At 53.0% G+C, this 16,008-nt stretch overlaps 1 protein-coding gene across 4 annotated transcripts in view; it reads left to right on the top strand.

Annotated features, from left to right (window-relative positions):
* PIK3R5 (phosphoinositide-3-kinase regulatory subunit 5) overlaps window positions 1-15,604 on the top strand; it is a 59,128-nt gene extending 43,524 nt beyond the window's left edge. For 3 of the 4 annotated variants that reach the window (XM_086762485.1, XM_086762487.1, XM_086762486.1), the window contains exons 6-19: window positions 1,549-1,618; window positions 3,174-3,348; window positions 3,820-3,973; window positions 4,490-4,573; window positions 5,678-6,434; window positions 6,534-6,687; window positions 6,872-6,997; window positions 7,233-7,358; window positions 7,882-7,975; window positions 9,231-9,307; window positions 9,837-9,930; window positions 11,353-11,435; window positions 11,658-11,770; window positions 12,822-15,604. In XM_086762485.1, the coding sequence (XP_086618611.1) occupies window positions 1,549-1,618; window positions 3,174-3,348; window positions 3,820-3,973; window positions 4,490-4,573; window positions 5,678-6,434; window positions 6,534-6,687; window positions 6,872-6,997; window positions 7,233-7,358; window positions 7,882-7,975; window positions 9,231-9,307; window positions 9,837-9,930; window positions 11,353-11,435; window positions 11,658-11,770; window positions 12,822-12,963 (2,249 nt within the window). In that variant the 3' untranslated portion in view covers window positions 12,964-15,604. The remainder of the gene's footprint in view (window positions 1-1,548; window positions 1,619-3,173; window positions 3,349-3,819; window positions 3,974-4,489; window positions 4,574-5,677; window positions 6,435-6,533; window positions 6,688-6,871; window positions 6,998-7,232; window positions 7,359-7,881; window positions 7,976-9,230; window positions 9,308-9,836; window positions 9,931-11,352; window positions 11,436-11,657; window positions 11,771-12,821) is intronic. The other variant, XM_086762488.1, reaches the window with a different exon arrangement.
* Window positions 15,605-16,008: the final 404 nt, after the last annotated feature.

Genomic DNA, 16,008 nt, shown 5'->3' with positions numbered 1-16,008 from the left:
GCCCAGACACTACCTTGTGATACGGCTTTGGGCACATCTATCGGCAGCAGCAGCGCTCCTCTTAATTAAGGACTCCTCGTAGATGTCCTGTTGTTCCCAATGGAGCAGCTCTTCCAATTATTTCTAAAAGGCCCTTTCTCCTCATCTCCCCGCCTTTTGGTGAGCTGTTATCACACAGAGCAGATCTCAGCCCTTGTTTAATCCTGGGCGGGGCTGCGGCAGCGCGACGGGGTCTGAGCAGGGCTTGGGAGGCCTTGGATGGGTATGTGAGCTGGGGGTGCTGCCTCACGTCCTCAAACTGGGCTTTGGAGAGCCCCAACTGGGACATGAAACACAGTCTCTGTCACAGCAGCAACGTCCCGTGCAGATGGGATAGAAGATGCTTTTAAAGGAACAAAAAGATTTAAAGAAAATCCCAAACCCTCTGCAGTGTTGGCACTGGACTGGCTGATTTACCCCCAGCTCAAGGCTCCACCAGCATAAATGGCCGTCAGGCAAGGTCTGACTGGGCCATTACTGTGTCCAGGCTCCAGCTCAGGGCTGCAGGGACGTGGGGACACTCATCTCGCGCTGCTGCAGCCGTGGACTTCCCCAGCTCCCTCCTGGTCATTTATTGCTGTGACACTGGGCAGGGCCTTTTTTTTACAGACTCTGGGAAAGCCCCAGTGCTGGGGGGGTTTTGCTGCATCCTGCTCTTGTGCCATCACCACCATCACTGATGCCCGAGGCTGAGTGGGCTGGGGACTTTGGTCCAAAAGCTTTTCCCCTCCTACAAGCATATGAGATTCCCCCACCCCTGCCAAAAGATGCCGTGTGGGAGGCATTGGCCTGCCGGGGCTGGCACGGCCTCTGTGACCTGCTGTGAGGCTGAAGCAAGAGCATTTTATTGAGAGGAGGGTAAATATTAACTGAGAACAAGCTGCTGTCAATATTTGCCAAGAATGCAAGAGCTTTTATCTGCGGTTGGGATGCGGCTGCCTGCAGTAACAAGGGTGCTGGATCTTGTTGGCACCATGAGGTCTTTCCCAAGATGTACCCCAGTCCTTCTGCTGGTTGGGGGTGACACAGGCTTTGCTGTTGCCATCCAGTTCAGATCCATCCAATGTCATCTGGTTGGGGTTCCCGATGGCTTCCTGGAGACAGTCCCAGGGAGGGCTCCAGGGACATGGGCTGCCCACACCAGCCTCTCTTCTGCTGGGGCCAGTCTGGGCTCCATCACGGCAGGAGGGAAGGTGGCAGTGACCTGCTGTCCATAAGGGAGATCCAGGCCTGGGGGGCTAAAGCATGTGGCAGAAACTGCTTAAATATCATCCGTGCACTTCACATCCCCCATCAGCAGTGGGGCAGAAGGGACTGAGAATGGAGCAACTCTCCATCCTTACACGGTGGCTGTGCCTCATCCTCAAAAGGACTCTTGGTGCTGCCATGTGTGCTTCGGGCAGCATCTCAGCCAGGTCAGGGCCATGTTAGAAGATGAATTCAATGCGCTCCTGAGGCAAAGCGATCTGCAGTGGTGCCATGTCTCATGTCCTGTGCTTTCTCCCCCAGGGATCTCCTTCCAGAGGCTGGTGAGGACAGAGCAGGGGCTGCCCGTGAAGAACTACCAGAGCTCCACTGTGTAAGTACAGCCGCTGGTGTCCCTCTCTGGAGCATCCTCACTGCCCCACGCTGCTCGAGCAGCAGTAGGGTTGCAGTGAACAGCATCTCAAAGGTGTGGTGGTGGGTGCAGGGGAGAAGAGCAGGGTAGCTGGGCTGAGCTGTGGGAAGGAACAAGGAAAGTGGCTGTGGCACTTCCAGAGCCATGGGCTGGGGTCTGTGGGTCCCTATGTTGGTTATCCTACAGCCCTGCTTACTGCAGGGATGCAGATTGGGGTGAAAACAGCTGGGAAAGGCAAAGGTTGCTCTGCAGGGAGCTGCTGATCTCAGCACGCGCTGGAGAACAGCCAGGAGAGGCTTTGATCTGCGTGTTGGGGAGCCACCAGCCCGAGGTGGGACAGAAGCAAGCCAGTCTCAGTGCAAAAGCCTTGCAGCTCTGAGCACAGTCAGACTTTGCACCTTATTCAAGGGCTGTGGCTTTCCTCCTGCCAGGGCACCTGATTTGTGAACAGGAAAATGAGCCGGGGCGGTGTGTGCCCGTCCGGGCTCCAGCGATGGTCCTTCGCGTGCAGCCGCCTCCGCTCTGTGCGGGACGGGTGTCCTGATGGTTCCAGCTTGTCCCCTCACGCTGTGCAGCTCTGGACCTGCACCTGATCCCACCCGGCTGCACTGGTGCTGCTGTGTTGCTTTCCCAGTACAGCTCCCCTGCTCTAAACTGGTGCATGTGCAACCACCGCTGACTTACAGCGGGACGGCTGTATTTGCATAAAAAGCCCTGAAAACCTGGCACAAAGCTGTACACAAGCTGAACCGTGGGCTTCTTGAAAGCTTGTGCCCATTGCCTGAGCTTTCTAGAACCGAGCACACCAGAGCACGTCCTTAGTCCAGAGCCCTTTTTGCACAGCCCGGTGGACTGCTCTCCTCCATGAATGGAAGCACACGCTCTCCAGGCTGCAGGTTTGGAATTCAAAGCTTGTGTGGATATTCCTGTTGTTGTGTAGAGCAAAAATGCAGCTGAAAGATGTGGCTCTTCTCCTTGAAGCCCAGAATCATTTAGGTTGGAAAAGACCTTTAAGATCATGGGGTCCAACCATAAACCTAACACTGCCAAGTCCACCACCAAACCATGTCCCAAAGTGCCACACCTACATCTCTTTTAAAAAGTGATGCTCTGACCTATGTTGCAAGGGGAAGGTGTTTCAGGGGTCACTTTTTTTTTTCTCTACATGCCCTTTTCATCGCATGCACTGGGTGTCCAGTTAGGACAACTGGTTGCTGGGCCAGAACCCTGTCTGGGGCTGATTGACCAGTTATTGGGCTGGTGATTGCAGATGTGGTAGGAGAGATGCTGCCAAGGATCGTGCTGAGGAGCAGGGTGGAGGATGCTCATCCCTTACCTGCTCCCTGCCCCTGGCTGGTACAGCAGCATGGGTCCGGCACCCCTGTGCAGCCCCGAAACCCTCCAGCTGGGACAGTGAGAGGACACTGCCATCTAGTGTGACTTTGTCCAAGAACTTCATGTGCCACCAGTGTCCAAACCTAGCTGCTCGACCTAACCGCTGTCCCCTTGTCCCCAGGACGGTGCTGCTGCTCAACCGCTCCGAGGTGCAGAGCGAGTTCCTCTCCATCGCTGAGAAGCTGAGTGCCAGCGAGCCCCCACAGCACGCCACGCTCGTCCTGCTCCTCGAGCATCTCTACCAGGCCAACTTTGGCACCCGCTGTGACCTGGACAGCCTACACCACCTCCTGAAGGTAGGCTGGGAGAGCTTCCTTTGACCTCAGGGATGCTGCGGTGCTGGTGGCAGCAGTTTCATGCAGTTGGATTTCCTGACTGAAATAATATTTGATTGACAAAGAAAAAAAAGTTTTTATAACACTTCTTGTAGGAAAAAGACCACCTTCAACATATTTTTTTTTTCCTTACATCTAGTCTGAATCTACCTCCTTCTATTTTAAAACCATTGCCTCTCATCCTCTCACAACAGGCCCTGCTGAAGAGTTTCTCCCCATCTTTCCTGCAGCCCCCTTTAGCACTGGGAGGCCGCTCTAAGGTCTCCCCGGAGCCTCCTCTTCTCCAGGCTGAACAGCCCCAGCTCTCTCAGCCTGTGCTCATAGGAAAGATGCTCCAGCCCTCTGAGCATCTTTGTGGCCTCCTCTGGACCTGCTCCAACAGGTCCATGTCTTTTCCATACTGATCTCTCACCTTGGCTCTGCTCCCCCTAGTCCAAGACACTGGAAGAGCTCTCTGAGATCTACGCCAGCGCTGCTGACGCGCAGGAGATTGCAGCCGCCAGCAGCGACGCTGTCCTGGCCCGGGAGCGACTGCAGTCCGTGCTGCGGGACATCGCCGGGGCTGCGTCCTTTCCTGCCATCGCGGGTGAGAACCCCATCCGTGCCCCTCTTTCCTCCTGGCTCAGCCCCTTCAGTGGTGATGAGCTCCCCTATGCTGTGCGCTGGGAGCCAGCTCTTTGAAGTGCAAAACCCTGTTTTGCACAAAGTTTCAACCTAGCGTGACAACAGCTACAACAAAAACCCCACCAACCTAGGTCCTATTTCATAACCACGTGATGAGCCAGAAATTGTTTCTCATCTTTGATGAAAGCAGGAACAAAAAAAAAAAAATTCTCCAGCCTTTGTGGGTGAGATGAAGATATGAAATCAGAGACTGATGGCAGCAGTGATGTCTGATGGCTCTTTGAGATGTTAAATGTCCCCTTGTCCTAATTGTATGTGACTTCATGGGGAGAACGACAGCAGCATCGGTGTTCTGCATGACCCGGGCTGCCCAAAACACGTGCGTGGGGTGGGTGGCATCTCCCACGGGCCAGGAGCGCTGTCAGGAGTGGTATTGGGGTTCCCTGCAAGCTAACTCCTCTCCCTCCTCTCTTCCCAGGCGAAGCTCAGCCCCGCAAGCTCCACACCATCCCCATCCCCACCGCGCGCTGCTACGCTTACAGCTGGGATCAGGATAACTTTGGTAAGTGGAGGGGGTCCTGCGTCCCTCCTAGCAAGACCGCAGCCCTCCGCTCCGCATCCCCGGGGCGGCTGAGCCGCGTTTCAGCTTGGCTGGGGCTGCCACAATTGTTGGTGTTGGAGGGAGAGCTGACAGACTGGGTGCCGGCATCCTCCAGATGGGAGAGGATGTGGGCATCAGCATGGGCAAGCCAAGCAAAGCCCTCATCTGAGCGGTGGGCACGAGGTCACTGGTAGCCCCAAAACACGTGTTGCCAGAGACAAATCGTGCGGGGCTTAATCTCCTGGGCAAAGTTGTGCCTTGCATTAAGCTGGAAGAAATTTGTCGCACCTGGATCCGTGAGGATGTGGGTGGGATGGAGACCTTGCTTGGTTGAAGGCTCCTCTGCAAGGAGTAAGCCTTGCTCATGCCTTGGAAATAATTGTTGCTGGAAAAACTTGACCACACCGCGATGTCAGGGCTTTGTGGGGTGAGACCCCTTGGACTTTACAGCTCTTCCCCACCCGTAGCACCCGAGGGTGCCTGTGCCGTGCTCTCAGCCCAGCCACAGCAGTTTTGCAGGGGAAGCAGTGGCTTCCCCTTCTGCTGAGCTGGTTATTCCAGCTTCCCCATTCCTGGAAGACATTTTCTGTTCCTGTGAAGGCTTAGTGTTTGTTGCCTGCTGGCCCCAGTGAGCCGGACCAGAGCTCTGGGTTGGGCTTCGCAGTGAGTCCAGCCGTGCTGGGAGGCCACCTGCAGTGTGGGTGATTTGGGGTTTGATTAGCCAAACACCTCGCTTTCCTCCTGCCCTCCAGTGAAACCCAAATCGGATGCGAGTGTGTTGTTAAATCTGTGGAGGAAGGAAGCAAAACCCCAGCTGGTTGACTTTTGAGAACCCAAACAGAATGTGAGCTCAAGGAGAGAAACACAGTTTGTTTTGCATTGCATCTGAGCGCCTTCTGGAAATCTAAAACCATTCAGTGGGAGGGTTTCAGCTCCTTGTTTGAAACCGTGCGGGATCAAAGGGAGCTTTTGCCATGCTGTAGTAGTGTTGTCTGGCATCATCACGTTTCCAGTGCTTATGCTGGAGCCTGTGCCAGATGTGATTTCTCTCCGGTTGCCTTTCAGATATCCTCAATGATGTCCTCAGCAAAGAGTGCAGTGTTGTTGAGCCCATGGCCTCAGAGAACGAGGAGGAGGATGAAGAGGAGGAGGAGGAGGTGGAAACTGATGGCTGTTCCCCCGAGCGGGACTCGCTGCTTTCCCCCATCTGCGCCATTTCCAAAGACTCTGTGTACTCAGCGCTGTCGGAGGAGGGACCTAAGCCCTCGCGAGTGTCCCTCTTCACCACCTCCAAGGACTCCATCTCGGAGCTGACGGTGGTCTCCAGAAGGTCCTTGAAGTCATTTGTCTCCAGCCTGAAGGACTGCATGGACAGCGGGTACGCAGAGGACAGCGACGAGAGCTCCCTGGACATGGTGGGGAGGCCGGAGCTGAAGGTGGAGAAGACCCACCACAAATACAGACACACACTGACCAACAAGATCTACAAACTGTTCAAGAGCAAAAGCCAACTGGTCTTGAGGAGAGACCTGAAGGACTGCCCGGACACGGGCTCGCTCTCGTTGCCCCTGCGCCGGGCAGAGAGCCTGTACACCCCCCAGGCCAAGCACCGCATCCCAGCGCGCTCCCGGCGTGCTCACTCGCTGCCGCAGCACGTCCTGAGCCAGCGGCTGCCAGCCCCGCTCGCCCCGCGGCACCTCAGCCTCCACCGGCGGCCTTTCCTCAGCTACGATGAGGATGCCAAGGTGTCCACGCTGCGCGTCGTGGTCTTCGGCTCCGACCGCATCTCAGGGAAAGTGGCCCGAGCCTACAGCAACCTCAGGTGAGCGGGTGATGTGGGGGGACCCAGCTGCAGGTCCCTGGCCCTGCTGAGACGTGCCAGTGGCCTTGGCTCACCCAACCCTCTCCTGCCTTCTCCTAGGCTCAAGGAGAGCGCCTGCCCCTCACTGACAAGGTACTTCAAGCTGCAGTTTTTCTACGTCCCTGTGAAGAGGAGCTGCCTGGCTCCATTGACCCCACTGATGCATCCCTCCCCATCCCTGGGGGACCCACAGCTTCGGGTCTCGGCACAGGCGGTAGGTGTCCTGCTCTCCACGGGACTCATGGTGCCACCAGTGCTCTGCTTGGCCCCGAGAGCGGGGTGCGAGAAGGCTGGCAGGGCAGGTTAAGGGGAGCGTTGGTGTCTGTTCCACCAGCCCCAGGCATTGGGTGAGGAGCCTGGAGGGGCCCCCAGCATGACCTCCATGTGTCTGGTTTCAGGATCCCACCTCGGCTAGGACGGAGAGCAGCACCAACGACATCTCCCACTACATCGGCATGTTGGACCCATGGTACGAGCGCAACGTTTTTGGGCTGATGAACCTACCCATGGATGTCTTGTGTCAGGTACGTGTGTGTCTGGCTGGTGGGGCTCGACGAACCCCTTTCTTTTGAGGTACAGGGGAGCTGAGCAGAGAGCTTCCAGTTAGCACTGGGCCACCATGCTCCTGTGCAGCGGGATGTGCTACTGGACACCAGGATGGAGGGTTTTGTCCCCGGTGGAGTGGGACGGGCAGTTGTTGGCACCGGGCTGTGGGTACCATGTGCCTCATCTGGGTTGTGACTAGTCCTCTTGCCGCAGTCTGCCAAGCCGGAGGCTGAGCCCCAGGAGGACTCCCAGGAGCAGCTACCCATCCTGGCTGACATGATCCTCTACTACTGCCGCTTCGCCACACGCCCCGTCCTGCTGCAGCTCTACCAGACGGAGGTAGGCAAAGGGGCTTGGTGTCATCTTGACGAGGGGAAATGGGGGGTCTTCTGCTCGAGCCACTGACTGGGAATCCGCCTGTGAAGCGGATGGGGGGATGGCACAGCCCCCGCGTGCTGGTAAGGCTGAGCTCGGGCTCCTCCACGCGGAGCGGATGTGAGGAAGGATGGCTGCTGTGGCATGGGACCGGCTGCAGCGGGGCTGTGGCAAGCACAGTTGCTGCTGTTCGTGGGATTTGTGTCACCCAAAGCGATGCCCAGACCCTGCTGTTAAGCTCGTCGTGGGTTTTCTTTCCAGTGGGTGGGTTTTAAGTGAAAATCAGGTTTTTGGATTGTTTTACTTGCTGGTGATCTGTTAAAACAGTCAGAGTACAGCAGAAGGCAAGCGTCACCCAAGACAGTTCTTGAAAGGTGTATTTTGGAAATGTGAAAGGATTTTCCCAAAGAAAGTGAGAGGGGGAACGTTGCCTGGTGCGGGCTGGGTCTTGTCCCCACCACATCTTCCCTCTTTCTCCCCCTGGCAGCTCACCTTCATCGGGGGAGAAAAGATGACCGAAGTCTTCATCCATTCCCTCGAGCTGGGCCACTCAGCGGCCACGCGGGCCATCAAGGCGTCAGGTCTGTGCCTGCTTCCGCAGCCGCCGCCGCGGGGTGGAGGTTTGCAAGCTGCTGGGCTGGGGGATAGGTGCAAAGAGGAGCTGGAGGGAGCGTGGGCTGCAGGAGGTGTCTGAGCCCAGGCTGCATCGTGAGCAAAGATCCAGACATCTTTCCACAAATTTGGAAGCGAAACATCATGGTTCTCACATTCCTCTTCAAGAGCGAAGCTGCGGCAATGCCTGCTTGTTTTTGCTGCTGTTAACTCTAAAATGTGCTTGCAGTTAGACAGCTTCAAGCCCATTTCCTTCCTCTTGTCAGCACCTGGCCAAGTGCAGCTCTCCATCTTTTCTTTTTTTGCTGCTTTCTGTTTGTGCGTTGTCCGGCAGTGTCATTTATAAAATCCTCTTGCCATATTCCTTAGTTTACTGGACAAAGCAAGGGTCGTGCATGTACTTGTAGCCTTCCTGCAAGAGAGATGCATGGCCTTTTACACCAGGAATTTATAAAATCACTAGAGACAAGAAGCAGTGGCAGAAGCATCTGCCTGGTCTTCAGCTCTGCTGGGTACCGAGGACAACATGCTGTCAGGCGCGGTGCAGCTCGCAGAGACGTCTCATGGCCAACCCGCAATACTGCACTTAACCATGTTGCTTAATTTTTTTTAACCAATTGCTTTTCTGTGATCTTGCCTTGTCTTTCTAAACAGAGCCCATAAAATATCATCCATGTGACGTTGTCACCACCCCACTCCCCCAAAACACAGGCTTGGCCGAGACCTCTTCCCAATAACTCATGAAACCACCGATCCTTTCTGACTTTGTTTTTTTTTTTTTTTTTCTTTTTTTTTTTTCTTTTCCTGGGGTTGTCTGACAACCCACCACTTAACATCTGCAAAAAATTATCCAGGGGAAAAAAAAGTTAGTAAGCGTGGGGCACAGTATTTCCAGGCTAATTTAATGTGGGCACAAATATGCCCGGCAAAGCAGGAGCTTTGCGGCGCTGACCCCTCCGCGCCGGCTTAGCTAGCGTCGCTTTCAGTCGTGCAGAGCGGCTTGTTGCGCGTTGTGTTGAAATCTCTGCACTGCGTTAATTGCTTTCTGGCAGCTTTTAAGCCACCTTTTCTTTTTGCCTTTTTGCTCTGCAGCTGTGTTCAGCAAACCATTTTTTTTTTTTTTTCCCCTTTTCTGTAGGTAGCGAGTGTGCTGCTGTATGGGTAGCCTGTGGAAGAACGGGGGTAAAAGGCCGCCGCGTGACTTGTGCTCCTTGTTTTCGACAGGTCCGGGCAGCAAAAGGCTGGGCATAGACGGAGACAGAGAAGCAATCCCGCTAACACTACAGATTGCCTACAGCAAGGTGAGTGCGCGGGACTTGCACGAAGATAAACGGAACAGAAAACCACTTCGGTGGTGGGCAAACACGTCTCTGCTGGGGCTGGGACGGGCAAACGCTGACAGAGCCTGAATCCAAGCCCAGAAGAGCCAAACTCAAGCTAATTGTCTACTTACTGGCTAATTGGGAGTGGCTTTACACTGGGCTCCCAGTTCAGCCCAGTGAAATAGGAGAAGTGCAGACAGTTTCTATAGACTGGATGTGTACTCAGTCCCATTGTACACTGGTGGACTTTACTTCTAGTGAGCAATCTTCTGCTGGTCGCAGCAGTCCTCCAGTCCTCTTATTTTGTTGGTTCCTCTGCAGTTCTTTAGTGTTAAGCCTGGGCAATTTTTGTAAATCCAAGGTTAAATTAATTTGAATGCCTGCTCAAACTATGTGAAGCTCCAGATGAATCCAGACCTGGGCTAGTCCAGCTGTATGGTTGGGGTGGGAGGGAGGGTAGCATCAGCCTGGAGCGTTGGATCTCACAGGCTTTGGTTGGTCTCTGCAGACAGCCATCAGTGGAAGAAGTCACTGGGACGACGTCGAGAAGGTCTGCACATCCGTCAACCTTAGCAAAGCCTGCAAGAAGTACGAAGAACTAGGTGGGTAGAGGTGGTCTTTGTGGCTTTGCATGGGGAGCAATGGGAGTAACTGGTGGAGGAAGAGGATGGTGTGGATCTCTTAGCTGGAGCAAAGTGGGGATGCATGACTGCAGGAGAAGACACGTGGGAGGTGCCTGGTGTTCCCTGGGGCGTACTGTAGTCCTTGGCACCATGTCAGGGATGAAGGGCATTTCATTTCCCACTGTCCTAAGGCTTCCAGCCAGGGAAACGGGATGTCCGTTAGGGACAGAGCTGGTACAGTCCAAGCACCAGAATGATCACAATACCCGTTTAGTAAGGAGAGGAGAGACAAAATGGTCGGTAAGTGAAGCAGGACCAAGGGAGAGGGCGCTTGTCCTGCCAGCCCCAGCAGTTCTGCCTTGCAGCCAGCTTTCAGCAGGCGCGCGCTGAGCTGGTGCTTCAGCCTGGTTTCCTTCCTGCAGCTCAGATAGCTGGCTGCCACAGGGTTTTTGCTTCATAACTTTTTTTTCTAATCAGGTTTCCGATGGGGTATTAATATGGCTTTGAGCCTTTTAAAAGCAGTGAGACTTGTAGTCTCTGGGTGTATTTAGAAGCAATACCTGTTCTTTCTTGCTTAAGAATTGCTGTTTTGGCGGTCAGACACCCAGTTCTGAGTAAAATGAGGGGGTTTTTGGTTCCTCTTTCCTCGTGTCTGGCAGATGTGGGGTTTGTGAGTGGAGTAGTCGGGGCAAACGGGTGATCTACCAAATAGGAGACAGCTCCTACATGCCCCATGGAGCTCAGCCTAAACCTCTGTCCCTCCTGTTGCTGCCCCATCCATGAAGCCATGCAGATGACCCTGGAAAAATCCCAGCAGGAATTAATTTCTTACCTCCTCTATGCATTTTGAGGTGGGTGTTTCTGGACTGGTTCAGGAGCTTCACTTGTGCTGCCAGCACTGTGCGTTTGCTTCAGGGGGTGTCCTCAGCTCTACACTGGGGAGAAACTTCTCCTTCATGAATCTCCTGTCTTCCAAGGGAAACCCAGTCCCCTTGATTGTCTCCGTTGGTTTTCTCATTCAGCGGTGTGACCACAGGATGTCACTGTAATTCCAGACACAGAAAAGCATCTCCAGGTGGACTGCAGGAGAGGCCACGCTGGGAGAGCTAGAGTTTCCTCATGATGATGGGGCAGTTTTTTCTCCTGTTTAGGTCCTAGGAGAATTAAATGTCCTTTTCTGCTCTGTTTGGAAAGCAGCTGGAAATTACAGAGGATGTTCACCTCTGTGTCTCTGATTGCTTTCTTTCCGTGCAGGTTAGCATGAGTGAAGGAAAACAAGAACTGTGCTGCGTTTCCCCCAACAGTGGGGTCCTGGGATGCTTTGAGGGGTGGAGGGACCTCTTTGAGTTCCCACCAGTGGCCCGGAAGCCCTAAGTGATAACAGTTTCCTTTTGTTACCAGCCTCAAAGACAGAATGTCTCAACTTAACCATGACGGAGGTGGTCAAAAGGCAGAACTCCAAATCCAAAAAAAGTTTCAATCAGGTAACTCAAATCATGGTGCTTTTACGTTTGGTAGCAGGAGGTCACCTGGCTCAGCTGGGAGAGAAGCAGAACAGGAGAAAGTAGAGTAGCTCCTTGGGGGATTTGTTTGCTGTTGGCTACCAGACCTGGCTTAGGGGTGCCCAGCTTGCCTGCTCCCCTTCCCTGCGTGGGGACAATGCATTGAGCCTGGCAGCTCCCTCACTTGAACTCTTGTTCTATCAGCAGATCAGCGTGTCCCAGATAAAAGTAGACAAGGTCCAGATTATTGGTCTCCAGTCCTCCTTCGCCGTCTGCCTGGACCAGGATGAGCAGAAGATCCTGCAGAGTGTAACCAGGTAGGAACTGCAGTGTGGCCATCTGCCCACCGCAGTCAGCCTTCCTGGGATGGTGTGTCCTTTGAGTAAGGACTTGTCCATGAAGCATGGGTGGCCACTGGGGAGAAAAGGTCCTGAGCACCATGGCAGATCTATGCCAGATGGCCAGCCTGGGTGACATAGCTCCAAGCTCTCTAGTGCAGCTGAGCTCAGCTGGGATGGATGGTCCTGCTCAGATCTCAGCAGCAGTTTACCTTCATGACTGCCACAGTCTAAAGGGTGATCCCCAGTCAACTGTTCAACTCTGTAAAAACAGCTCTTTCAGCAAGACCAATCATAAGCCAAGGGAAAGCTGTGCAACACAAATAGATATTTGGAGAGCACTGGGCATATGAGCAGAGCCTTCAACTTCTAGACCTCATTGAGGTCTCCATGGCATACCCATGGCAGAAGGAACCCACTGTTTTCATGGGAGAGACAAGGGGAGAGCAAGAATTGTTCATTTGACTGCTTATCCATCAGTTGTGTCCCCAGGGCACCAAGCTGGCTCCCCAGATAATGGAATCGGAAAACTCACTTTAGACAAGATACTTCCACTTCCATTTGCACAAATAGATCAGACCGTTCGTCCACAGGTCTTAAAAATTTGCAAGCATTTTAATTTCCCCTCAGAGAGTGCAGAACTCTGCAAGTTTATGATGCCTCCAATGGAAAAAGATCTTGGATCTTATTCTTACATAACTCTAAAGAGAAGTGTTTTACTGAACTTGTTTGTTGTGCAACTGAAGGGGCTAGTGGAGGAGTTTAATGCGTGAAATGAAAAAGGAGCCACTTCCCTCTCCTCAAAACTTGGGGAATGCAAAGTTTCTCATTTTCCCTGATGAGTTTCAGAGATTACTCTTTATGGATGCTTCTGCTCTAGCTCCCAGTCTGAGCCAGCTTAAAGACCTGAACTCTCAGGTCTTAAAGACTGCAGTGATTCCTGTTTGCGGATATTTCTGCTGCAGCTGAGGACCATGATTCTCAGCCACATACTTTACTTCTAACTTGGTTTCTTTTTGTTCCCTTGCAGATGTGAGATCTCTGTGTGCTACAAACCCAGGGACGGAGATCCCTTTGCACTGAGAAGGTCCTCTTTGCCTCCCCAGGACCCCTCTGAGTTTCATTCTCTCCTGTGTTTACCCATTGCCACCTTCAGTGGAGCACTGCCATAGAAGAACCCTGTCTCATCTCAGGCCAGACTTGTGTCCAACACCAAAGCAGCCTCAGGAAGAGGACGTTGACTGTCCTCCTTTGGGCTGGAGACCCAGCCATTCTTGTCCAAGACATCCTGCAGCCGAAGCGTTAGCGTGGTGGCTGAGCTGCTCCTGGTCTGGGCTTAGCCCATCCTTGGGAAATGGGAACATTGATGGTGCGCTCTGGTATCTCTCAGGATTCCTCAGCAATAGGAGGAAAGTGGTTGCCTTGAGATCTCCACCTGATTCAGCAGACTGCCGACACCTGGACTGAGAGGGCAAAGCGAGGACAGTGATATTGTCCTGCCAGCAAATGGTGCTGTGGCTGTATTTGACAGTGACTGTGAGGCCAGTGTGATCTAGGGAGAGCTCATGGGGGGACATTTTGGAAAATGAATATCCTTGGCTGAGTGGTGGTAGGTCACCTTCAATGCATGTGGAATTGCAGACCACCCAATCGAAGTCCTGATGGCATTTCACCCATAACAGGTCAAGGATGCTCAGGACAGTTCTTAGGGGATGGAGACAGGCTTTCTCAAGGTTTCCTTTACATTGTGAAGGTTGGGTGTCTTGCAGAGAAACGGTTGCAGAGCATCCCAGCTGAGGCCCACAAAGACCCCAGTGTGGGTTGTAGACTGCTGCTTGTGTTCCAGTGAATTGAGTGCAATAGGCCACACCAGGGCATGGACAGCCTGTCTTGTATTTACTGTAAATCCAGGACCTGCAGAAGATGAACTTCCAATTTCTGCAGAATTTCAGAGTTCATGCATGAGATGTACTCCCTGTTGAGCTCAAATTCTTGCATCCTGCTCCCCAGCACTCTATGACAGGGACATCCCAGAGCCTGAATCCTCAATAGGTGCTTGAAATATGGCAGGAACCACGCTCACACTCATGGATGGAAGGGAAGTACTAGGAAAACTACTAGGAAAACTAGCTCACCTGGAGAGGCAGCTCTGCTAGAGAAGGTCCCAGCACCAAAAACACTAGTGACACTTGCAAGCGATGACAGGATTTGAGATCCCCACTCACCTCCAAAGAGGCTCTCCGTCCTCTTCCTTCTCTCTACAAGGCTGTAGGTACAGAAAGGTGTAATATTTGGGGGTATTCAGAGGTATTCTGACCCCAGGAGCAAAAAAAAGAGACTGGAAATCCTTGCCTGGTTTCAGAGCACTCAAGCTGTTTCCCAGTAGTTTTTGGTGATTGCACTAATAATGGTAACAGGCAGAAGAGCAGGTTGAGGAGATGTGCTCCCTGGAAACATCTGGAAGGGACCCCCAATACTGCTGGGGGTATTCGAGCAATAGTTAGAACAGGGTTGGGCTCTGTCCCCAAGGGCTGGTGGCACAGCAGCAGTGTCATTTGAGGTTAAATCTGCCAGGAAAAGGGCCAGAGCCCCTGAGGGCTTCAGTTGTCTTGGAGGAGTGTGGGTCAGGCTTGTCTGCTGGAATCTTCCACATCCCTCCTGGAAGTGTTTGGGGGATCCCTTCTGCACTGTCAACTCCGATCCTGGCCCCCCTGGCTGCTGGACCCGCTTTCTGTTCCCACTGCCTCTTGTTTGGAGATGGCTTGGTCTGGGCTTGAGTTAAGAAGGTGCTAGCTGGCTCATTGGTGTCCTCAGCAGCTCTGGATGCAGCTTCTGCCAATAGCCAGAGAAGGACAAAGCCAAGGTGTGAACACGCTCCCAAGACATGTTCCCAAACGCGCTCCTGAGGGCCTCTGTGCTTCGTCCTTCTACTTGAATAAACCATCCCAAGGATGGTGTTACCTTGTGGACTCCAAGACAAGACCCTCAAGTGGGGCAAAGCATCACTTGAACGTAAGCAGGCGCTCTGGCTCCACCATGATGCAAAGCCAGTTTGGACTTCCAGCAAGGACCCACCTTCCCTGGCCGTGCACTGGCTCTCCGGGAGCTCCCATCTTTTCCTACCTGCGTGGAGCAGTGTCTTTCCTTTGCTCGCAGCAGGCAGGGGCACCGAGCCACTGCCAGGTTGTGGTGGGCTGTCCCCTCTCTCACAGGGTGCCTGTGGGACGATGTGGGAGCGCACGTTGCTGTATGCTCCTGCACATCAGTAGTCCAATAGGCTCAAGGGATCAGAAACAGATTTTAATCACTCTTTCCATGCACTTGGAAAAAGCTTCCCCACCGACTTTTCATTTCCCAAACTGGTTTGTGTGTGTCCTCTCAAATGGGGCTGGAATTTGACAGCTGTCTTTTTTTATTTTTTTTTTCCTTTGGTTCAATACTTTAAAATAGCACCTTATCCTGCCAAAACATTGCTATTTGTGATCTTGATATCCGTGGCTAAATATATCCCTGCCGCTGTTAATGATCTAAACCTCTTGGGTTTCAGCTGGCCCTACAGAAATACTGGAGGACAGAATTTCCATCTCATAGAGAAAAACAAGCCCAAGCTCTGGGGACTCGTAATCCTGGCTGAGGCTTTGACCTCTGATGCTTTCTGGAAATGGAAGTCCGAGGTTCTTTCAGGTCGTCCTTGTAGATTTGTGCAGCCTCACCAAATCTGTGTAAAGTCTGTGCTGATCTGTAAAATACTGTTCAAAGAACTTTTTAAGGTAATTGTAAAATATTAAAAATTGATTTATTTCGAGTACAAGTACTTGGCTTTCTATTCTAGGAGGCTCCTTGACCTTTGCTGTGTTGCTTTCCAGAGAAATAAGAATTATGCTGAGAGTTGAGCTCCTGGGGCCATGGGCAAGGTCCAGCTTTGGGGTGCAGAGCCCCGGGATGAGGAGTGACTGCTCGAGGTCAGCAGATTTTTGCCCACCAGCCAGGTTTTTGGGGTATTTCCGACTGGGAAATCTCTTCTGCATTGTTGGGGATGCAGACCTTGCAGATGGAGCTGTTGCTACCGAAAGCACTCTGAAATATGAAATGACACTTGCAAATGTTTAACTGCCTCAGGTGGTGCCGCCTCTCATTGTGGATGCTTGGGGAAAGAGGCTTAGTCAGGAGGTGTGAGGGCCAGCGTGTTGCAATCAAATAAACAACGTGGGAAAAGT

Source organism: Chlamydotis macqueenii, chromosome 18 (assembly GCF_036417535.1).
Source record: "Chlamydotis macqueenii isolate bChlMac1 chromosome 18, bChlMac1.mat, whole genome shotgun sequence".
Taxonomy (NCBI): Eukaryota; Metazoa; Chordata; class Aves; order Otidiformes; family Otididae; genus Chlamydotis; species Chlamydotis macqueenii.
The sequence above is the reverse complement of the archived record's forward strand: the minus strand, read 5'-3'. Positions and strand labels throughout refer to the sequence as shown.